General features: G+C 42.6%; 1 protein-coding gene across 1 annotated transcript; it reads left to right on the top strand.

Annotated features, from left to right (window-relative positions):
• The first annotated feature begins 1941 nt into the window (after positions 1 to 1941).
• On the top strand, positions 1942 to 24072 carry LOC120931585 (outer dense fiber protein 3). Its single transcript, XM_040343170.1, has 7 exons — positions 1942 to 2142; positions 12927 to 13082; positions 15926 to 16129; positions 16244 to 16345; positions 18878 to 18999; positions 19104 to 19244; positions 23436 to 24072. The coding sequence occupies exons 2-7, from the start codon at positions 12974 to 12976 to the stop codon at positions 23526 to 23528; spliced, it is 771 nt and encodes a 256-aa protein (XP_040199104.1). The 5' UTR covers positions 1942 to 2142; positions 12927 to 12973; the 3' UTR covers positions 23529 to 24072.
• The last annotated feature ends 1160 nt before the right edge of the window (positions 24073 to 25232 follow it).

The following is a 25232-nucleotide window of genomic DNA, read 5'->3' as shown; positions in this document are numbered from 1 at the left end:
TCGCTGCCCGGTTTCCTACGGCGCATGCGCGAGTCGCGCCGCGCCCGCCGATTGGCTCCTGCTGTGTGCTGGGAGCCGAGTGTTCCCAGCACACAACGGGGGGGGTGACGGGATGTGATGGAATGCCCGTCTTTTGCCCGTGAATGCCGGCCCGGAAGTGGGTGCAAATACCTGTCTTTAGACAGGTATCTGCACCTCCCCCTGAAAGGTGTCAAATGTGACACCGGAGGGGGGGAGGGTTCCGATCAGCGGGACTCCACTTTAGGGTGGAGAACCGCTTTAAGTCTGTAGGGTTCAATGTTGAGTTGGCCCACCCTTTGCAGCTATAACAGCTTCAACTCTTCTGGGAAGGCTGTCCACAAGGTTTAGGAGTGTGTCTATGGGAATGTTTGACCATTCTTCCAGAAGCGCATTTGTGAGGTCAGGCACTGACCAAAGGTGTTCTATTGGGTTGAGATCAGGACTCTGTGCCGGCCAGTCCCAGTCCTCCACCCCAAACTCGCTCATCCATGTCTTTATGGACCTTCACTTTTACGTCGACAGAATGGCACGGCTACGCAAATGGGCCTATATATGCATCCCCTTTAATTTGCGAGCTCCGTGAACGTGCCCGCGGGACCCGCGGACTCGATGTCCGCCGATGTCCTGCGATCGGGTCACAGAGCTAAAGAACGGGGAGATGTCAGTGTAAACACAACATCTCCCCGTCTGTTCCCTGTCATCAGGAACAGCGATCAGTGATGTGTCACGGAAAGTCATGCCCCTTAACAGTTAGAAGCACTCCCTAGGTCACACTTAACCCCTTCAGCGCCCCCTACAGGTTAACCCCTTCACTGCCAGTGTAATTTTTACAGTAATCAGTGCATTTTTATTTGATCGCTGTAAAAATGACAAAGGTCCCAAAATTGTGTCAAAAGTGTCCGATGTGTCCGCCATAATGTCGCAGTCATGATACAAATTGCTGCCAATTCTATAAAAAAAAAAAAAATGATTAAGAAAAATGCCATAAAACTATCCCCTATTTTGTAGACGCTATAACTTTTGCGCAAACCAATCAACAAACGCTTATTGCGATATTTTTTTTTACCAAAAATATGTAGAAGAATGCGTATTGGCCTAAACTGAGAGAAAACAACGTTTTTTTATATATTTTTGGGGATAGTTATTATAGCAAAAAGTTACAAATATTGTTTTTTTTTCAAAATTGTCACTCTATTTTTGTTTATAGCGCAACAAAAATTAAAACCGCAGAGGTGATACCACCAATTTGTGGGGAAAAAAATACGTCAATTTTGTTTGGGAGCCACGTCGCACGACTGCGCAATTGTCAGTTAAAGCGACGCAGTGCCGAATCGCAAAAAGTGGCCTGGTCTTTGGCCAGCGAAATGGCGTTTCTCTTTACGGTGTTGCACTTTTTTTTTTTTTTCTGTCATTATGATCTCATGCACACAGATGCACGCAGGCGCAAATCTCCTCTAGCGTAGAAATCCTGGCATTTTGCCATGCCCAGTGAGCCATAGATGGCCCGTACAGCCTGCCATAAAAAATGATTGGCTGCCCTTGGAAGTTTAGCGCTGCAGGAACACGTCATAGGTACTTGTGCAGGTAACCAAAATTGCAAGCACTGACATGCACCCAAGTATGGCCAAACACATCCCTTCCATTTTTTTTTCACCACCAGCAACTTTAGCACAGAAAAAAAAAATCAGATTTTTACACTAGAGGAAATTTGCAGTTGCATGTATTGTGTGTATGAGCCCTAAAACTTCTAGGGCGACTATTTGTCCCTGTGTTTTTTTTCAGTCCCTTTGTATGTTTGCATCTTGGAGTGAAGTGAATTGAGTGAAGATGGTTTGTTTTAGTAACAGCCTCCAAGCCTGGTAACCAGGGACACAGTGTTTAGTGAATGGACTGGGATACAGAGACTGAGGTTTTGTCATACTTTGCTGAATAGGAGGCAGGCAGACCAGTCACCTAAAATACTGCTGATAACTTCTGAATGTGATTTCCACTAATATCCCTTTGCAGAAATCCTGTATTCTAGAGTTCAACTTTCATTTACCCCCTGACAGAACTCGTCCTGGGATTTACAGTGCTGCTATAAAAATCAGCCGCAGGAACTTTGATCAGTGCGTATTTGTGGTGAGTACACATTTTAAGTTATTATTATATTGTATAATTCCATTTAATGTCATATTTGGCTTTCACATTTTCAAAGCTTGCTCTTTAATATACCGTATTTATCGGCGTATAACACGCACCCTAACTTTAAAGTGGAGTTCACCCGGAAATAACATTTTTTAACCTTAGATTCATGCTCATTTTGTCTAGGGGAATCGGATAGTTGTTTTAAAATTGAAGCAGTACTTACCGTTGTAGAGAGTGATCTTCTCCGCCGCTTCCGGGTATGGGCTGCGGGACTGGGCGTTCCTATTTTGATTGACAGTCTTCCGACAGGCTTCCGACGGTCGCATCCATCGCGTCACGATTTTCCGAAAGTAGCCGAACGTCGGTGCGCAGACGCCGTATAGAGCCGCACCGACGTTCGGCTTCTTTCGGCTACTCGTGACGCAATGGATGCGACCGTCGGAAGCCTGTCGGAAGACTGTCAATCAAAATAGGAACGAGGACCATACCCAGAAGCAGCGGAGAAGATCGCTCTCTAAAACGGTAAGTACAGCTTCGATTTTAAAACAACTAGCCGATTCCCCAAGACAAAATGAGCATCCATCTAAGGGTAAAAAACTTTTTATGGGTGAACTCCCGCTTTAAGAGGAAAATTTCAGGGAAAAAACCTACCACAGCCCCCTGCGTATTACACGCAAGCACAGTAAAAAAGTGAGTGTTATACGCCAATAAATACAGTATTTGTTATTGTATGAATGCGGTATTGAAGTCAGAAACAAAAATGTAATATATCCACAATCTTTGTGGTAAGCTGCTTAGCTTCATTACTTTTATTTTTTTAAGCTTTCCCCCTCCCCTTTATTTTAACCTGCATTCCTGTCTCTGGGTGTCTGCACTCTGGGGGGGGGGGGGGGGGGGGAAGGGGGCCAGATTCATAAAGACTTATCAGTAGATACGCCGTTGTAAGTCCGAATCCGCGCCATTGCAACTTTAAGCGTATGCTCAAACTGAGATACGCTTAAATGTTGCTAAGATACGGCCAGCGTAAGTCTCCGACGCCGTCGTATCTTAACTGCATATTTACGCTGGCCGCTAGGGGCGTGTATGCTGATTTACGCCTAGAATATGTAAATCAGCTAGATACGCCTATTTACGAACGTACGCCCCGGCCGTCGCAGTAAAGATACGCCGTTTACGTAAGGCGTTTTCAGGCGTAAAGATAAAGCACCAAAAACATGGCGCAGCCAATGTTAAGTATGGACATCGGAACCGCATAGAATTTTTCACGTTTTATGTCGTTTGCGTAAGTCGTCCGTGAATTGGGCTGGGCGTAAGTTACGTTCACGTCTAAACCAATGAGTCTTTGCGGCGTAATTTGGAGCATGCGCACTGGGATACGTCCACGGACGGCGCATGCGCCGTTCGTTAGAAACGTCAAATACGTGGGGTCAATAGTATTTTGCATAGAACACGCCCCCAACCAGCCTATTTTTAATTAGGCGGGCTTATGCCGGCCCAGTTACACTACGCCGCCAGAAGTTAGAGCGCAACTTCTTTGTAAATACAGGACCTGCTGCTCTTACTTACGGCGGCGTAGTGTATCTGAGATACGCTACGCCCGCCGAAATCTATGTGAATCTAGCCCAGAGACTCTTTTGGACTCGCTCAGTCTGGGGAGAAGGTAGTGTTAGGTGGACTAGCAGATTTAGATGGATTTTACTAACAAATTAACACTAGCAGGGAAGTTGTTATCTTTTATTCATTCATGTAAACATGCATCCCCCAAAAAAAAAAAAAAAAACTGTTGATGTACCTGTTAAAAAAAAGTGTTAGGCTGAGTTCACACTATTGCAAATTGGATGTTGTTTTCTCTGCATCCAATTCGCATAGCAGGAAATTGTGAACGGTTCTCTATGGAGCCGGTTCACACCAGGGCCGATCCTAGGCAGGGTGCACAGGGTGCTTTGCACCCAGGCGCCTGCAGAGGTGGGGGCGCCGAAGTGGCAGAGTTCTCCCCTCCCTCCTTCTTTCCTTGTTTGTATCCGTCCAGAACTAGTGTTCTGAGCATAGGTGTGTGTCCATCCAGAACTGATGTGTCTCTGACCATCTCCTGTACTATGTCTGTAGTCTCTGACCATCTCCTGTACTATGTCTGCAGTCTCTGACCATCTCCTGTACTATGTCTGCAGTCTCTGACCATCTCCAGTATCATGTCTGTAGTATGTCTGGGGGCTCTTTCTAACAGACTCTCTAAAATAAGCCTCTAAGTGTCCATCAGAGAGGCCTCCCTCCAGGTCCCAATAAAGTACTCTGCTTCTCTTCCTGTATTTTGTTTATTGTTAAGAGATCATGTAAGGATCCCAGGTTAATGAAGACTTCATGGGGGAGCATCTCTGTGGTTGAGTCATTGCCATAGAAACATTTGTAAAGGGGAGGAGTTAGTAAAATTACCACGCCCATGTGGGGTCGCCAGAAATTTTCTGCACCCAGGCGCCTGTGACCCTAGGATCGGCCCTGGTTCACACATCTCTGCAGCAGCTCCTTTGCAATTTCCACACGAGTCCTGTGCGTATTTTGGTAAATTTCAGGTCCGAATTCAGCCAAAAATGTGGGCTGAAATCGAACCTGAAACTGTGAATGGAGATGCACCGGACTCCTGCTGTGAGCCGCTCCGCATTATAGTGTGAACCCAGCCTTAAAGGGAAACAAAAGGTTCAGGGTTTTAAAAAAAAAATAACAAACATGTCATACTCTCCTGAGGGGGTTACCTTGCGGGCGCGCTCCCGTGTGATACAGTCGACGGCCATAGCCGCTAAGTCTATCACTCCGCCCCGCCCCCCATCACGCCACGTCATTGGTTTGATTGACAGCAGCACGAGCCAATGGCTGCGCTGCTATCAATCATCCAATGAAGAGCCGACAAGAGCCGGGGGAAAGCAACCATATAAAATGGGGGTTCGCGGGTGGGGGGGGGGCTGGGGGGTTGCGGCAACTGCAAGGTGTGTTTTCACCTAGAATGCATTAAGGTGAAAAAACACTAAGCTTTACAACCCATTTTAAGTGATTGTAAACGATCACCTTGTAAAACAACTCATTCATTTTAAAATAGAAATGAAACACTTGTGTATAGATAGAAAAAAAAAAACATTATAAATACCATTTTTTATAAGTGATCACATTCCCTCTGTCCCCTGTGTTCTCAGCTGCATAAGAGCTGGGGAGGAGAAGCAACAGGACACTGATCACTCCAGTGAAAGGCTGTGCGGGGGGAGGGGTGACAGGACAAGACAAGTCTGATCATTGGAGGAGAGTACACTGAGTTCCCAGCAAAGCTAGAGAACTGACCACAGTGTGTTCTCCTGTTTTGTGTGGTCAGTTTTTAATAGGAAAGCAGAGGGACTGGCAGGAACACCAGGGATTTCACATAAGTGAAGCAATACAAAGAGATCAGGATACTCTTTCATACAAGTACAGTGGAACCTTGGATTACAAGCATAATCCGTTCCAGGGGAATGCTTGTAATCCAAAGGACTCGCATATCAAAGCAAGTTTCCCCATATAAGTCAATGGAAACTAAGATAATTTGTTCCGAATTGACGTCTATGGCATGCAATACAGCATGTGGCCAGAGGTGGGGGGGCGCCGGAGAGCCTTGGAAATACTCTGGGACAGCTCGGCTGATCTCGGAATCCCTAGGAAAGGTTTGGAAACCCTCAGGAACAGAGTATTTTTTAGTATTTCCTAGTGATTCTGAGTGTTTCCGAACGACTCAGAACAGCTCCGAACCGTTTCGAGTGTCAATGGCGCCCCCGCACCTCTGGTCAAATGCGGTACTGCACACCCCATTAGCTTGAATTCTGCTTGTTTTGCGAGACAACACTCACAAACCGAGTCAGAATTTAAAAAGAAAAGTTGCTCGTTATTCAAAACGCTTATTAACCGCATTACTTGTAAACCAAGGTTCCACTGTACATGGTATAGCAGGCAGATATCAGGAATATGCAATGTTGGGGTAACACACACTTTAAAGCAGAACTAAACGCATTTTGTTCCCCAAAAAGCAGGCTTTTTATTGCAGAAGAGACGTGCAATGTCTCTTCCACAATAAAATACTTACCTGCTGGTTCGCAATCCTCTGCAGAATGTAAATGGAGCTGTGCATGCGCATTGACTTCATCCCGCACTGGCCAATCAAGATGGCTGAAAATCGGCACTTGAAAAAAGACAGGTAGAGGATGCAGACGCCACCGAGGGACCTTGAGGGCATTGAACCAGTGAAGCAGAGGTAAATATTATCTGCCTTTGGTTCCATCTAACTGTCACTTTTCCAGGACAGACTGGTCTGTTAAAGGAAGTTAAAATATAAGAAACTTACCGGTTAGATTAACTGGTGAAAATAAAGGCAAAGAAGTAAAAAAAAGAAAACTAATGTAGCCAATACATCTAAGAATTACTGTGCGCAGGAGCAGTAGGGCAGGGCTATCAATCACTATGTCTAAAAGGAAATGTGGCAGGAAATTTTAGTTGTTGTTATTACCAAATTCCATCCAAATTACCTAGCACCACAAAATGATACTTGGTGCTGTATTCTCTAAAGGGGCAGTACTGGGAGGTGGGTAGGGGGTGGAGCCAAGGAATGATGTTCGGAGGTGTGTAGGGGCGGAGAAAAAGGGTGACTCAGAATGGGGAAGTTCCTGCGCCTATTCTCTGAGGAAAAAATAGTCCTGTGTGTGTGTATATATATATATATATCTACACAACCTTCTTTCTGAGGAAGCTGTTTTGTTCTTGGCATGATGACATTGGACATGTCAGTAGCAGACCCTAGATATCTGAGATTTATAGACAGATTTCTCCTACATACTCCCTAAGGTTCGGTTTACACTAGTGTCGGCCCTGCATTCTGCGTTTGCTCGGGCACGGCAACCCATGATCTTTTTAACCATGCGATCATGCGATTGCCGCAAATGGAAGTTGGTCAGGGGAAGTTGTGGAGAAGTTTAAGGCAGGTTTAGGTTGAACATCTCACGGAGCACTGTTCAATCCATCATCTGAAAATGGAAAGAGTATGGCACAACTACAAACCTACCAAGACATGGCCGTCCACCTAAACTGACAGGCTGGGCAAGGAGAGCATTAATCAGAGAAGCAGCCAAGAGGCCCATGGTAACTCTGTACGAGCTGCAGAGATCCACAGCTCAGGTGGGAGAATCTGTCCACAGGACAACTATTAGTTGTGCACTCCACAAATCTGACCTTTATGGAAGCGTGGCAAGAAGAATGCTATTGCTGAAAGAAAGCCATAAGAAGTTCTGTTTGCAGTATGTGAGAAGCCATGTGGGGGACACAGCAAACATATTGAAAAGGTACTCTGGTCAGATGAGACCAAGATGTTAGTTTTTGGCCTAAAGGCAAAACGCTATGTGTGGCGGAAAACAAACACTGCACATCACTCTGAACTGCACATCACTGCACATCACTCTGCCCCACCGTGAAACATGGTGGTGGCAGCATCATGTTGTGGGGATGCTTTTCTTCAGCAGGGATAGGGAAGCAGGTCAGAGTTGATGGGAAGATGGATGGAGCCAAATACAGGTCAATCTTAGAAGAAAACCTCTTATGCCTATAACACAGGATCGTTTTTTTTCGACTGGAAAACTGACGTGTCTTCCTTTGGCCAGGAAAACCGGCCGTGTGCATGCTCCTTAGCAGTTTTCCCAACAGAAAAGCTGCAGTTTAAAAAATGAGAACATGTTCTCTTTTTTCTCGCCTCAAATCGCTGTTTTTTTCCCCCGCAGTTTTCCTATGGGAAACACTGCAAGGGAGCGTACACATGGCTGGTTTTCCCGACCAAAGTTCTCCTGGCAGTTTTCCTGTCGGGAAAACCGGCTGCGTGTACAGGGGAAAAGGGACGGAGTCGGTTCTCGGTTTTCCCGGCGGTCTTTTGACTGTCGGGAAAACTGACCGTGTTTACTAGGCATTAGAGTCTGCAAAAGACTTGACTGGGCCGGAGGTTCACCTTCCAGCAGGACAACGACCCTAAACATGCAGCCAGAGCTACAATGGAATGGGTTAGATCAAAGAATAGTCATGTGTAATGCCGTGTACCCATGATCAGTTTTATCGTCGAGAAAACTGTCATGTTTTCTCTTGGATGAGAAAACCGCCGAGAATCACGACGGGAAAATTTAGAACATGTTCTAAATTTTCTCATCGTGAATCGCGGTGGTTTTTTGAACGGCAGTTTTCCCATAGGGAGACACTGCTAGGAAGCCTACACACGGCTGGTTTTCTCGACCAAGGGAAAAAGGGACCAAGCCGTTCCTCGGTTTTCCCGTTGGGTTTCTCAGCGGTGTTTGCAAAGATCCCCAAAAAAACTTGCAGCTGTAATTGCAGTGAAAAGTGGTTCTACAAAGTATTGAATCAGGGGGGCTGAATACAAATGCACGCCACACTTTTCACATATTTATTTGTAAACAAAATTGAAAAACATTTATAATTTTTCTGTCCACTTCACAATTATGTGTCACTTTGTGTTGGTCTTTCTCATAAAATCCCAATAAAATACATTAGTTGTAACATGACAATACAGTATGTGGAAAATTTCAAGGGTATGAATACTTTTTCAAGGCACTGTACATTATTGGCAAAAATGATTGGAGAAAAACAACAAAAGCAAAATAACTATTTTAAACAAGCCCACATGGTATCATTTTTTAAATTAAATGACCTGAGCTAGCCATACAAAAATTGCTAAGTTAAAAAGAGCGCAAGTACATGTGTTCAGATCAGTCACCCCTATGCCTAAGAAACATACATAGGTATAGCAAAAATGTTTTATTTAACTTTTTTGTTTTGGTTAGAGCAGGGAGGACTTTAAACCCCTGCCAGGTAATTTTTTGTTGTCTGTATCATTGGGGAAATTTTACTTAACATTCCAGGAGTGCAACAGGAAATTTGAGAAAAGTGAGGACGATTTCCCTCTTAGGCCTCGTACACACGACCGAGGAACTCGTCGGAAAAGACACATTGTTTTCCTCGACGAGTTCCTTGTTAGGCTTGTCGACAAGCTTGCTTTGCGTACACACGGTCAAGACAAAATCTCCTCATTCTCAAACGCGGTGACGTACAACACATACAATGGCAGGGGAAGTTCGATTCCACTGGCACAACCCTTGGGGCTGCTTTTGCTAATCTCATGTTACTGCGTGTTAAGTAAAAGTTTGGTAAGAGACGATTTTCACTTTTCAGTCTGTTACAGCGTGAAAAATGTGTTATCTCCATTACAAATGCTACTTTTACCAAAGGTGCTCTCCCGTCTCATACTTTATTCTGAGCATGCCCGGGTTTCTTAGCATACACACGAACGTGTTTCTCGTCGAAAACCAGCCTGACGAGGAACACGACAAGGAAATTGAGACTCCTGTCGAGGAAAAAGAGAACTTGTTCTCTTTTTCCCTCGTCGAGTTCCTCGACAGTTTCCTCGATGAAAAACGTACACACGACCGGTTTCCTTGGCAAAAAAGCTCTCCCACCAAGTTTCTTGATGGATTCTATCGAGGAAAACCGTCGTGTGTACGAGGCCTTAGACATTTGTCTCAATGAAAGGTGTCCCAACTGGAAGATTTTCCCCTGAATCTTGTTCTGTGGACGGCTTTAATATTTTGGATTTCCCTAAACTTCCCTACATTTATTTTTCTGAAACCATTGTCCTCAGTACAAATGGAGCGGTGAATCTCCCCAATGGGGACACACCAGACAGAGGGGGGAATTCAATGAAGCAACTTGTTTCTGGTGGTATGATCTCTATTAAAATGTCCTGCACCTTGCATTACTTTAATTAACAGTCCCACCATGTACAACAGACTCTTGTAGTTTCCATATTTACATTACATTTGTACTGGGTCATTATAGCTGTGACAAATTTAAAAATAATTACCTCCAGTTCGTAGATAATAAAACTAAAAGCTGTCATACGCACAGGACAAAGTTAAGGGGGGGTTGTGCAATCTGTTTTGTATTTACTTCATTGGTTGTTTGGATACAGGCCACCAATGCCGAGAGACTGGTTGCCCATCAGGTTTGCCCTCTTTTTGATTGACAGCAGACCGCAGTTTGCAGATTCTGTAGCCGCTATTGTGTTGAATAGCAGCTATGCAATCTGCCCACTCCATGTGACCTCATGTTCCTCATCAGGTTCTGCCCATCCAACAATCTCAACTCCATGGACACTGTGCAAGATAGGTGGGTAGAGCCCAAAGGGGAACTATGAAATACTAGTTCTCCATGAGGTCCACCTCCTTTGTGATTGACAGTGGACGTCAGTGGGCAGATTCCATAGCTGCCATTGGCTTAAATAGCGAGCCTAGCATTGCTGAGCTGCACTGAGGAAGGAATGTCTGGTATGGACACTCCAGACTCAGTGCTGGCATCCATGCGACAGATTCATGTACCTGTTTCAGACAGGTAGATGCAGGGCCGATCCATCCTATAGGCTCACTATGCAAGCCGCTTAGGGCCCCGCAAAGCTGTGGAGGGCCCCCCAAATTACTAGAGGCCCCGCCTTGTGAGAAGTCATTTTCGGGCCCCCCACCACGCTTCTGGCTGCATCGGAGAAGAAGCAAGAAGTCAGCACCCCCAGCTTCTCACTTTAATGTAAGATATAATATCCGACAGCAGAACACTCCCACCTGCCGATTCTCAACTTTAATGTGACATGTCACTGTCGGCAGCGCCAACCCCCCCCCCTGCTTCTCAACTTTAATGTGACATTTTGCTTAGGGCCCCAGGGAGGTCAGGATCGGCACTGGGTAGATGTATCTGTCACAAAAAGCCAACAATTACATAGTTACATAGTAGGTGAGGTTGAAAAAAGACACAAGTCCATCAAGTCTATCAAGTCCAACCTATGTGTATGTCAGTATTACCTTGTAATATATATCCCAGTATGTTGTGGTCATTCAGGTGCTTATCTAATAGTTTCTTGAAACCATTAATGCCCCGCTGAGACCACCGCCTGTGGAAGGGAATTCCACATCCTTGCCACTCTTACTGTAAAGAACCATCTACGTAGTTTAAGGTTAAATCTCTTTTCTTCTAATTTTAATGAGTGGCCACGTATCTTTTTAAACTCCCTTCCGCAGTTGTGATATGAATTTATGAATTCCAGGGAGAGAGTCTGATGCCACGTACACACGATCGGTCCATCCGATGAGAACGGTCTGATGGACCGTTTTCATCGGTTAACCGATGAAGCTGACTGATGGTCCGTCGCGCCCACACACCATTGGTTAAAAAAATGATCGCGTCAGAACGCGGTGACGTAAAACACAACGACGTGCTGAAAAAAAGTTCAATGCTTCCAAGCATGCGTCGACTTGATTCTGAGCATGCGTGGATTTTTAACCGATGGACGTGCCTACTAACGATCATTTTTTTTCTATCGGTTAGGTATCCATCGGTTAAATTTAAAACAAGATTGATTTTTTTTAAACTATGGATAAATAACCGATGGGGCCCACACACGATCGGTTTGGTCCGATGAAAACGGTCCATCAGACCGTTCTCATCGGTTTGTACGCGTAATTACTCTTCCCCGCTCTATCCAAAAGGAAAAAAAAAAAGCCTAGATATTAACTTTAAAAAGAAGCTGTTAATTAAAAAAAAAATTGTCACACTGACTGGTAGTGCATGCTGGGATTTTTTATTCATAACACCTACAAAGCTAACAGTTAATATTTACAGTATAGATGAGATGCATTACTTTTTAGTGTGTTAAAGTACGTAAATTTTGCAAATGCTTTATTCATGACTATTAATTACTTCATTAGCTACAAAGTTTGAGTTAATGTATATTTACATTAATTCAGTGTAACAATATATATTATAATATATTCCACATATGATATGTAACAGACCTTGGATCAGAAAATAACTGTAATTTGCTGTAGGGGCACACAGTAATGCCGCGTACACACGATCGGAAATTTTGACAAGAAAACGATCGAAATTCTGATCGTCTGTATGCAATTCTGATGCACAAAAAAAACACATGCTCGGGAAATCAATTTGACGCATGCTCAAAATCATTGAACTTTATTTTTTTCCGATCGTGTGTAGACCTTTTTCACACGGACTCATCCATTTCATGTCAGTAGAGAATCTATCCACGATATCCCTTCTGAATCAGATCAGCACATGAAACATGTGTGATATTCATGTTCATTCCAATTCTGTTTCGTTTTTTTCTCCATCTTGTAATGCAAGAAAAACAGACCCATGTAATCCTGATTGGTGGCCAAATGTAAACAGATGTGGATCCATTTATATATATATATATATATATATATATATACACTGACAGTGTCAGCAGAGCAATGGATGGTGTCAGTAGGGCAGATATTGGTGTCAGTACTTTTGTATTTTTATTATTAAATGTTTTTATTATTTTTTACAATTATTTTTTTATTGCAAGCCCCATTGGGGGGCTTTGATGAAATTTCAGGGGTCTACACAGGGGGAATTTGAGCCACACTGGGTGATTAGGGTGTGCCCGGACACATGGCACACCCTGTGCGCAATAGGATACATTGTACAGTAGTCATTTTTGATCTATGTAATCATAAGTCAAAAACTGACTGATGGAATGTCCTTGTGACGGGGCCTTTGTGTAAACGTGCCCACATTATGTAATCAGTCTTGATTATTACAAGAAGAAAATTAGAATTCCTCTGAATCACACACTGTATATATCTGACCACTGTAGTATAGTTTATCAATAAACATTTGTTTCTCTTTAGTTATTCAACGTCTTTGTGTATGGTGACATCCCGATCGTAAGCTCACTATGACGGCCGAAGTTCAGGTTGGACCCTGGAAGCCCCACAGACCCCGAGGGCCAATTGCAGCTCTTTATAGCAGCCCGGGACCTAAATATGGATTGCCAGGGAACACAGGTAAATGCTGAAGCTATACAGGGTTAGTAGGGCCTTGTTAGTTTGGAAACTTGCAACTGTATTTTTGTGTCTGTCTAAATAGTAAAAAAGGAAAGAAAAGCAGAAACTGCAAACGCCTTTTTTTGCAATCACTTGTGCTGTATTGGGACAAACAATTAATGACTTTTACATCTGTTGCAAGCTGAATATATGCAGAAAATGTATAAGAAGGGTTACATTGATTGATCAATGCCTTAAAGATCAGTGTAAAATATGTACTGACAGTCTTCCCGGTTATTGGCTCTCCTTTCCTTACACAGACACAGCGTGTGTCGGGAAAGGACTGTTGATATTCATCAAGTCTGTTTAAATGTGATCAGCTGTGATTAGACACAGATGATCACATGGTAAAGGGCCGCTGTAATTAGCCCTTTACTCTGATCTGTGATCAGCTGTGTCCAAAGAACAGACCAGTAACAAAGCATGTCTGATGCATACCCCAGGGGGTGGGGTTCTGAGAGGACATCCATGGACGCCCTCCCAGAACTGGACGACTGCACTGTAGACATCTTTTGGCTATATCCTGGTTGGTAAGTGGTTAAAGCTAAATTCTAGGTATTATTGCATAAATAATAGAGAGATGCCGTAGAAGTGGAGATTAACTGTAGGAGTCACTACTGTCTTACTGGCCCTGTGCTGAGTGGCTACCTTGCTGCATAGTAAACCCAGGGGGGCGCCCCATTCACAGAATTGTCTCATTTAATGCAATTATTCTCTGATTGTAAGAGTTGGGGGATCGTAATGTTAGTGCCCCTTCTCTCCACCTCGGCCAATTAGAGAACAAATTGCATTTACTGAGAAAAATGTCATTCTGTAAATGCTGTCCGTGCCATATGAGCGACCCCCATGGGACAGGATCCATAGGACAGCGTAGATCCATGAAGTAATGGTGTCAGGTATAGCATAGGCATACTAACATTGGTCCAAGCTGAACCAACGAAAATATGCATTTTAAGGCCACTTTCCCTGTCTTTGCTCCTGGCAGAATAAAGCTGCACATGCATTTAAGCGCATCAACCATTTGGTCATTCATTGATTTCATTTTTCCAGAATATTACATTTTAGTGTAGTGCCTCCTACTATAGCCAAATATTTCACATTTGGACAGCGCACCTGCTGCCATTTTTCGGCACCCCAATTTCTATGTTTTCATGCATAGTTAAGTCGCTTAGCCCTGTTTCCACATTGGAGGTATGGCTTTTTGGCCACAATTCTTTCAGGAAAAATTTCAGGCCAGAATTTTACAGACAGTAGATGGGTGTACCTGGGTCCCACTTGTTTCTGCTAGTGTTGTGCTGATGCCACTGCTGGACATCTTCCAATGTCAAAGAGAAGTAAGCATGATGTGCCTTTCGTCAGCTGCATTATGTTTCCTTGGCTGACCACTGGATCTACGACCCTATCATTGCCCATTTCTTTGTGCTTCTTCAAAAAAGCTTGAACAGCACATCTTGAAACCCCAGTCTGCTTTGAAATCTTTGCCTGGGAGAGACCTTGCTGATGCAGTATAACTACTTTTATGCCACGTACACACAATCGGAAAATCCGACAAGAAATCCGTGGATTTTTTTTCCAATGGAATTTCGGCTCAAACTTGTCTTGCATACACACGGTCACACCAAATTCCGACTGTCAAGAACACGGCGACGTACCACACTACAATGAGCAGAGAAAAATTAAGTTCAATGATTTCGAGCATGCATGTTTTTTTTGCGTGTCGGAATTGCATACAGATGATCAGAATTTCCTCCAAGAACTCTTCCTGTCTGAAAAATTGAGAACCAGCTCTCAATTTTTTTCTGTCTGAATTTCCGATTATGTGTACGCGGCATTAGTCTTGTTGAGGTGCTTAGTCTTGCCATGATGTATGACCTGTCAAATGAAACCGTCTTCCACAACCTTACCTTAGTAGCAGAGTTTGGCTGTTCTTCACCCAGTTTTAAGCCTCCTACATAGTTGTTTCAGTTAATGACTGTGTTTCAACCTACATGTGAAATTGATGATCATTAGCTTCTTGGTATAATTGGTTACACTAAGTAAAAATACAAAATCTCTGTCTTTGTGCAAATGTACAAAGTGAACAAGTGTAAGAATTGATGCTGGTTTGAAGCCAAAGGGTAGTTATACCAAACATTGATTAGATTTAGATTTTTCTTCTGTTCACTCACTTTGCATTTTATAAATTGATAAAATTAAACAATTAAAATACATATTTTTGAAAGCATTCTTACTTTACAGCATTTCTTTACATCTGCCTAAAACTTCTGCACAATACTGTATCTGTCCATAGCCACATAGGCTAACATAGAGGTGCAAACAAGTGGCCACTGCCCCCACCTATAACTGGTCTTTGCAGCAAGGAGGAGCCCTGGAAGGGCGACGTATGTCAAACAAAACCAATGACATTTCCAAGCTCAACTTACGGACCAGCCTGCGACCGACCGAATTGACCTTTCCAACAATATGCATTGAAAATAGGGGTTTAATGCTGTGCTTTACAGACTGAGAAAAAAAAAGTCAAACACTTGCATATTTACATTCTGCGTGCATGCGGCCTAAAAATCAGTAGACCCAGAGATATAAGTAGCTAGATTTAAATGTATATATCCTGTTTTCCTATAATGTTTGGACTTGACCATGCCCTCTTCAACCTCTCAAGGCTAAGGCTACTTATCTTGCAGTTAGAAAAAAAAAAATGTTGACGGGCTTCAATAGGCAAATACAGTATGAAGAAATTACATTACCATGATTATGAAGTATTTTCCCTGAAACTGCTTTAATTTACAGAATGGATCTCTTTGCAGGTTACAACCAGCATGATCCTAGTAAATACAGAGCACCTGCATATAGCTTTGGTAGCCGTCGCTTCAAGTTTGTTGATAACTGCTCCCCAGGACCTGGGTATTTGGTGCCAGCTAATATCACCATGAGGGGCAGAGATGGCACACCCGCATATTCACTCTATGGAAGACCAAAGGATCTAAATATTTTCAGAACTCCAGGACCAGGTAAATAAGTAATAAGATAATTGTATGCAGGAAAACCACCTGTTTGTGATATAGAGCTTTTGTTTGAAAAATCCTCCAAATTCACCTATGTGTGTGTTTATGTCTTTTTAACAGGTAGTTACTCTCCTGAGCGTGCTGGAAAATCTGCTTATCGATCAGTTCCAATATATTCACTAGGGGCAAGAACAAAGACCTTTAGCAATGACCAAACACCTGGTAAGTGTGACATTTAATTACGCAAAATATCAGTTAAAATGACCACTAGCCAACGTGTACCAGTTGGGGTACTGGGGAATTGGAGGTAACAAAATATCTGAAGCGTGCAATATAGATTACCATTGCAAAGACAACTCTGACTGCTTTACTTGTCAGTTCTACAGGAAAAGTTTTTACACTCAGTACAGGCAGAGCAGTCCCTATATTATATTGCAGCAGTTGTGTTTTTGGCACATGTTCAACCTGGAGAATATCTGAAGCACATTCTTAGAAGCTAATGTGAGATCAGTGAATGTGCTGCTGTCAGTCTTCCTTTGTTCAGCCCTGTTAATTTTATTTTAAATAAAAAAAATTGGTCCCAGTGCTAATAGCCTATCACAACAACCAAAATAATTGGTATTCCCATTAAAAGTTGGCATGTTACATGCAGTCCAGACTCCCAGCCATGCTAATACATGTCTGTATGCCATCAGCATTGGCGTTGTGATTACAAAATAGTCCCCAATATAAGAGATACCCTTACCAAAGCACCCATGTCCAGTTCTGAGGGGTAGTGGGCTCTTCAGGACTGATGTGCAGCCCTGAATAAACATTTTTGTTTTTACATAGTTGGTAAGGTTTGAATAAAGACACCAGTCCATCCAGTTCAACCTGTGCTGTGTGTGAGTTTATGTCAGAAGTAATTCTTATATCCCTGAATGTCACGATCGTTAAGGTCCCCATCTAATAGTTTTTTTAAACTATCAATGCTCCCTGCTGATACCACTGCTTGTGGAAGGGAGTTCCACATTCTTCTTACCGCTCTGACAGTTAAGAACCCTCTACGCAGTTTTTGGTAAACCGCTTCTCTGACTTCCAGTTTCAATGAAAGGGCTGCGTGTCTTTTTAAACTCCCTCCCACTAAAGAGTTTTTTCCCTATCCTAGGGCCATCAGTAAGGTATTTGTACATCGCTATCATATCTCCTTTCGAGCGTCTCTTCTCCAGAGAGAATATGTTTAATGCTTGTAGTCATTCTTCATAGCTGAGGTTCTCTTGTCCCTTTATTAGCATTGTTATTTTTCTCTGGACTTTCTCTAGTTCCAGCACATCCTGGTGCCCAAAACTGGCCGGCATACTCAAGATGCAGCCAGACCAGAGTTTTGTAGAGCAGGAGAATTACAGTTTTATCTCTCGAGTAAATCTACTTTTTGATGCATGCTAATATTCTGCTGGCTTTGCTTGCAGCAGCTTGGCATTGCATGCCTTTGCTGAGCCTGTCATCTTCTAGGACTCCAAGATCTTTTTCCATCCTGGATTCTCCCAGTGGTTCTCCCCCTTGCGAGTAACTTGCATTCATATTTTTAGCACCCAAATCCATTACTTTTTTCAACATTAAAACTCATTAGCCATGAAGTTGCCCACCCCATTATTTTATTTAGGTCTTCTTGTAAGTTATCAACATCTTGTTGTGAAGTTATTGCCCTGATATAGAGGTTGGTTAACATAGCTCAATCTCAGTATTTGCTAATAATACAAAACTAGTATTATTAGCAAATACTGAGATTGAGCTATGTTAACCAACCTCTATATCATTTATGAATAAGGTAAACAGAATGGGTTTCTAGACAGATCCTTGAGGGACCCCACTTACCACCCCAGCCCATTCTGAGTACTCATTATTTATCACCACCCTGTGGACATGCCCCTGTAATCAGTTTTATATACAGGTACACGGCTCTTTTGGGACCCTAACCCACCAACCAGTGAATGTGGATATGAAATGTACCTTGCCACTGCATTCAGTAATTTCTAAAATAGTCCTGCAACAGGTCTTCTCTTTGTCTATCCTGGCTGGGATGTCCTTCTGCTAAGTAGTAAAGGGGATCTCAGGCAAGAATATATTTTATGTGCACAGAGAACACTGGGGAGGTGTTCTCCTAGGGTTTCCTGTAATATCACTGATGCGAACACCAACCTGTATACCACCAAAAATGATAAATTATAAAACTTTGTAATCCAGTTCACCAAAGAGCGGGGTAACAATTTGCTTGTGAGTAAGGATGAGCTCTGGCGTGTTCGCATGCTACACATGCAGAGCCCGCCAGGAAGTGTGCACGGCGCTGCGCTAATCACAGCCAGGGAGACATTGTCCCAATGAGATCGGGAAATGTCTCCCTGGCTGTGATTAACACAGCGCCGTGCACACTTCCTGGCGGGGCTCTGCACGTGTAGCATGCAAACACGCCAGAGCTCATCTTTAATTGTGAGGAAGCAAAAAGTGGAAAGGGGGAGACATTTTTATGATCCAGCTGAAACAAAACCTTTATTTGGATGGGCAGTGTGGTGGCCTGGGAACTAATTCATTCTTTTAGTAGCCAAACCCCAGAACCCTCAAATTACAGGTATCCAGGCTCCTGGCCAAAGCTTTTTTCCTCTGAAGCCCTTTTACCCCAACAAAAGCACCAGCCTGGGACACACGTACCTGCTGTCTCAGGCCATACTGTGCTTTCTTGCACTGTTTGTCACAATTGCTATACCTTTTGTATTTTAGGCCCTGCAGCATATATGCTTCCATCTGTGCTTGGGCCAAAAATTGTTAACAGATCATCAGCACCAAACTTCTCTATGACTGGACGAAGCAAGATAGGAAGCTTCCATGAAGATCTGCAGAAAGTAAGTGGTCTTATTTTTCTGTCTGTAGTAATAGTTCTTATATTCAAGCTCCATTTTTATTGCCATCTATATACTAAAAATATATGTAACCTCTCCAATCTCAGACACCAGGACCTGGAACCTACCGCGTTGTTGAGCCATCAACATATAGATTTAAATCTCCACAATACAGTATGACCGCCAGAAACTCCCTGCCTGGAGACACCACACAAAAACCAGGTCCAGGAGCATATAGCCCAGAAAGGGTAAGATTCTTAATGAGATTGAGATTAACCAATATGCTACAATGGAATCATGTTCTTGTATCAGCTGTACATCCTAAGAAAAACTTGCAATTTTAAAGTGTGAATAATGCTGTAAAAGATATATCAATAAATATGCAGCTCTTATTTTGTGGTATAACCATAGTAACCAGAAAAATATATCCAACATAGAAGTAATCCACTTCAGCAAATTCTAAACTTTTAACTAAATTTCCCTTGTGACAATTCATCATATATACAACATGTACAATCCAAAGTCCTTTGTAAATTAAATTTAGTGTTTTAAATCTTAACCACAAATCATCACATACAGTTGTGCATTACATACAGCTTACATACCCTGGCAGAATTTCTGATTTCCTGGCCATTTTTCAGAGAATATGAATAACACAAAAACATTTCTTTCACTCATGGTTAGTGTTTGGCTGAAGCCATTTATTATCAATCAACTGTGTTTACTCTTTTTAAATCATTATGACAACAGAAACTACCCAAATTACCCTGATCAAAAGTTTACATACCCCAGTTCTTAATACAGTGTATTGCCCCCTTTAACATCAATGACAGCTTGAAGTCTTTTGTTGTATTTGTGGATGAGGCTCTTTATCTGGTAAAGCTGCCCATTCCTCTTGGCAACAAGCCTCCAGTTCCTGTAAGTTCTTGGGCTGTCTTGCATAAACTGCACATTTGAGATCTCCCCAGAGGGGCTCAATGATATTGAGGTCAGGAGACTGAGATGGCCACTCCAGAACCTTCACTTTATTCTGCTGTAGCCAATGACAGGTCAACTTGGCCTTGTGTTTTGGATCATTGTCATGTTGGAATGTCCATGTACATCCCATGCGCAACTTCTTGGCCGATGAATGCAAATGTTCCTCCAGTATTTTTTGATAACATACTGCATTCATCTTGCCATCAATTTTGACCAAATTTCCTGTGCCTTTGTAGCTCACACATTCCCAAAACATCAGCGATCCACCTTCGTACCGTTCATTACAGGTCTTGTTAACTCCTCTCCAAATGTAGCGTTTATGGTTGTGACCAGAAAGCTACATTTTAATCTCATCACTCCAAATGACTTTGTGCCAGAAGGTTGTGGCTTGTCCCTGTGCTGTTTGGCATATTGCAAGCGGGATACTTTGTGGCATTTGCGTAGTAATGGCTTTCTTCTGCCGACTCGACCAAGCAGCCCATCTTTCTTCAAGTGCCTCCTTATTGTGCATCTTGAAACAGCCACACCACATGTTTTCAGAGAGTCCTGTATTTTCACCTGAAATTATTTGTGGGTTTTTCTTTGCATCCCAAACTATTTTCCTTGCATTTCTGGCTGAAATTTTTGTTGGTCTACCTGACCGTGGCTTGGTTTCAACAGAACCCCTCATTTTCCACTTCTTGATTAGAGTTTGAACACTGCTGATTGGCATTCTCACTACCTTGGATATCTTTTTATATCCATTTCCTGTTTTATACAGTTCAACTATCTTTTCCCGCAGATCCTTTGACAATTATTTTGCTTTCCCCATGACTCAGAATCCAGAAGTGCAGAACTGGATGAAAAATGCAAGGGTCTGTCAGGAGTCCATAAACTCATTGACCTTTTATACACACACACTAATTACAAGCAAACAGATCACGGGTGAGGACGGTTACCTTTAATAGCAATTCAAACCCCTTTGTGTCAACTTGTGTGCATGTTATCAGGCCAAAATCACCAGGGTATGTACATTTTTGATCAGGGTCATTTGGATAGTTTCTGTTGTGATTATGATTTAAAACCAGTAAACACAGTTGATTGATAATAAATTGCTTCAGCCAAACACTAACCATGAGTGAAAGAAATGTTTTTGTGCTATCATTCATATTCTCCGAAAAATGGCCAAGAAATCATAAATTCTGCCAGACACAGTGATCCCTCCACCTAAAATAATGACACTGCATTCACCAGCTTTTTTGCTACATGGGGATACCGTTCCTCCAGACTGTAGACTACCACTTTTACTCCACAAGATATATCATAGATGTCTGCTTCTATCTCCCGTTTCTTCTTTACAAAATATATCCTTTGTCATTTATATAGTCACATTCAATACAATGAAAGTGTAAAAACCTTTTTAAATGTATTAAAAGTATCTATAGAATTGCACTCACATTTCATGAGTGCCCATTAGCACTATATATAAGAATCCAGGAACAGCCGGTATAATTTCCTATACCCTCCTGTTCCTTTCTAGCAGCCTGTCTGTATCTCGCTCTCTAATTGTGTCTTCCACTAGCATTGTCATAAAAGGTTTGCAGGAACTCCACCAGCCATATTGGTAATGCCACCAAACTCCACTCAGATGCGTTTTGTCCATTTGGACTTTCTTAAGCATACAGACTGGTTATGTTGCAACACTTATTTATATGGGACACATCATCTTAGCAATGCTGTCATACAGGGGTCAAGTCCTGGGGAAAAAAGTGTGGGAACTCCCATCCAAGATCCACTCCCCAACCAAAAAAAATAAAAAATTATACGCTCATTTGCATAATTACTAAACCGCATGTTTTTTTTCAATCCACTATACCTTAGTAACCCTTTATGTTACTGGCCGCTTCCTGTATATGGATTCATCGGGTAGTGTGCGGGTATTCCGTCACTTCCTCGATGCCGCAATGTCTCCTGGGAGCTTTTGTCATTGTTCCCAGGAGACATTGCGGAGGCCGGCCGCTAGTGATCGCGGGATTTAGAAAGAACTTTAAGCAAGTGACTCAAGCTGGGCATCGCCGCTTAGTGAAGGATTGGCTCGGGCGGCTCAGCTGCTCTAGTCCTGCAAAGGGAACTGCGTTCCTGCTGTGAAAAAAGTGCAGGGACTCCGTTCCCACGCGTTCCCGCAGGACTTGAGCCCTGCTGTCATATATATTACTAGTTTAAAAATCAATGGTGGGTTTCTACTCTAACATACATGATTCTTTTTCTAATGAGATGTGTTTATCCTTTTCTAATCCTACTACTCATATAATCAGAAAGATTAGGAGCCTCATTATATAGGTTAAAAAATGCCAGTTTTTACCACACTCTGGCCACCTGTGTCAAAAGAGCCTGAGAAATGGAATCTGATTATTCTGTCTTTAATTATTATAACCACATAGTTACATTAACACGCAATGAACAGGCCATGAATTGTCAAACGTCATATGTCAACTGACCCTATTATACAATTGTCTTCTAAAGCTTTCTTTTAGATTTACCAAAACCATATAATTTAATACAAGGTCAAACTTAAACACTTTCAATTTGTATGCAACTAGGCAAGGCCTTGTACTACATAGTTAAAAATGAATCTAAAGGAAATTGAACAAGAAAATTGTTTAATGTATGGCAAGCGTAAAGGGGTTGGTTGTAAACCCTCAAGATTTTTCACCTTAATGCTTATGCATTAAGGTGAAAAATGTCCTGTGATTCAGCTGCCCCCCAGAGCCCCCCTTTTACTTACCTGAACCCGGTCTTTCCAGTGACTGGGACGAGCACACCAGCTCCAGCCGGTGTCTCAGGTCCTGATTGGATAGATTGATAGCAGTGCAGCCATTTGCTCCCGCTGCTGTCAATCAAATGCAATGATGCGGGAGTTCTGCTGTCTGTGTCAATGGACGCAGCAGCAGGACACGGGCGCTTGCCCACACGAGTCCACTGAGGGATAGTGGCTCTCCAACGGGGCACTTGAGAAGAGGAGGAGCCAGGAGCGCCACTGAGGGACCCCAGAAGAGGGACCCCAAAAAAAACAATGAACCTTTAGATATTCTTTAAGGGATGGCAGCTGACATATTTCTATCCTACAGATTTCTTTTAGGCAACAGTTTTCCTTTTTTGTGTTAGTGCCAGGTCAGACATGCCTTTTTGTGTTGCACCTTTCTCTGCAGTTTCTTTTTTCTCTAAACCAACATTGGATCCACATACACACAACAAATAAAAAAATTATATGTTAAGTACTTTAAGGATTTCTAGCAATGGATGTTGTTTTGCTGGTATATTTTCAGTGGAATATAAAATACACAAAAGTAAAAGAAAACTTTAGCACTGTACTGCAGATGCAAACTAAATGATGTACCATATTTGGGATCACATGTATGTGCTCATTGCTGGATTGTAGCAGTAGATGTTAAGTGTGTTTGACATTTGTTCTTTCTCTTTAGGTGGTCATGTCTAGACCCCAAGCCCCTAATTTTTCTTTTGGAATCAGACACTCCGATTATGTGGCACCATTGATTGTGGATGTAGTAGACTAAGCAGCAAAAATCTACCAGTCCATCACAGATCTACCTTCAGAAAAGAGGATGGCTCTGTCTGCGTTTTCGCACTCTGTAGACATACTGTAATGTCCTTCGCTGTGTGGTAGCTCTGCAACACAGTACAATGCAACAACTCAGACATGCACCTTGGTGTGTGGTCCTCTGGAAGGTCATAGGATAAGTTTTATTATGTCTCCATGTTTAAATTCATTTATATGCAGTTCACATTTCACAATCCTTTACAAGATTCCCCAAAATGATGAAAGCGCGCTGTGCATTTTTGCAATGTTTGACTACTAAGAATTAAAGTTGACCGACCAATTTGTAAAAAAAAAATCTTGTTTTGTATTTTAATTACCTGTGTGTCAGAAACCTGGAATTGCAGAATATGTTTTTGGAGTGCCAAACTAATGTTTGCACAGTTTCAACTGAAAAAAATGCCCTTTGGAATCAAATGCATAATATCATATCGTGTATGTTTAAATAAGGTTAAGAATTTCCTATTTAACATAAATAAAGGTCAAAAATCTCTGGTAACATATACTATCAGCAGAGCAATCCATTATTTAACTTTTTTTCTGCAGATAACTACCCTGCTTTTATATAATTTTATGTTGGCAATATCTAATATCACCAATCTGTTCTGAGATGGCAAAAACATTAGCATCTGCCAGTTCAACACAAGAATCTTATTAGGAAGTCACGTATTACTTATGACATATTACTCAGGAATTTATACACCATAATTCTCCATTAAATGCAACTTTCATGAAGAAGAAAAAGCCTACACAGACATCACTGGAGAGTGTGTACAGTAAACTATAGTTGAGCCCCTTGATTCACTTTGGCAATGTAACCCTTTTCATATACAACTGGAGTTGATTGGACTAAAAAGTGCCAGACTGTTGCTGATAATGTCCAGAGCCTTTTGGGGGTCAACACATGCCCCCTGCCTCCAGATTTTTAGGAGACATATATATATTGACTTAAATTGAAACTGGTAATTTCATATTGGCGGTGTGTTGCTGCTTGGCGGGAACTGGTTGTGGCAGCCACAATTGAGGTCCCCTGGAGCGGGTGCCTCCCAGCCCTTCAGGTGTTTAGGATGCCCGGAGGCAGGATGGGGTTTAAGATGCCCGAAGGCAGGATGGGGTTTATGATCATGTGACCGCCGTGATTGGCTGTCACATCGGTCACATGATCGGAAAGCTTACGATCTCAAGGAACGATTGGGAACTTTCCGTTAGCTGCTAGAAACTGTGCCAGGAGTGTGCAGGCCGCACGTTCTCAGCACAGCTGTATTTACACTAATGCATGCAAATATGTGGCCGCTCAGGACCAAGGCCAACCTGTTATGAGGCTGCATTTTTGCGTGTGGCCGACACCAAGAGGTTAATTCCAGTCACAGCTGCTCAAGGTGACCAAAGAGCCCCCTTGGTGTGCAGAAACTGCCAGCCCATTGTCCAAACAATCTAAACCATTAAACCAGGGTTCCAGTGCCACCAACCCACTCTCCTAAGGCTAAAAATTAGTATTCGGCTGGGTTCACACTAGTGCAAAATGGATGCGGATTTCCTTGCATCCAATTCGCATGACAGGAGATTCTGACCGGCTCTCAATGGATTTTGAGAGCTGGTTCATACATCTCATGGGCGGCTGTGAAGCGAATTGCATTGGGTCCTGTGCGTTTTTGGCTCTGTT

The sequence above is a fragment of the Rana temporaria genome, chromosome 3 (assembly GCF_905171775.1).
Source record: "Rana temporaria chromosome 3, aRanTem1.1, whole genome shotgun sequence".
In the NCBI taxonomy this organism is placed as follows: domain Eukaryota; kingdom Metazoa; phylum Chordata; class Amphibia; order Anura; family Ranidae; genus Rana; species Rana temporaria.
Note: the sequence above shows the minus strand (reverse complement) of the source record. Positions and strands in the feature narration are given on the sequence as shown.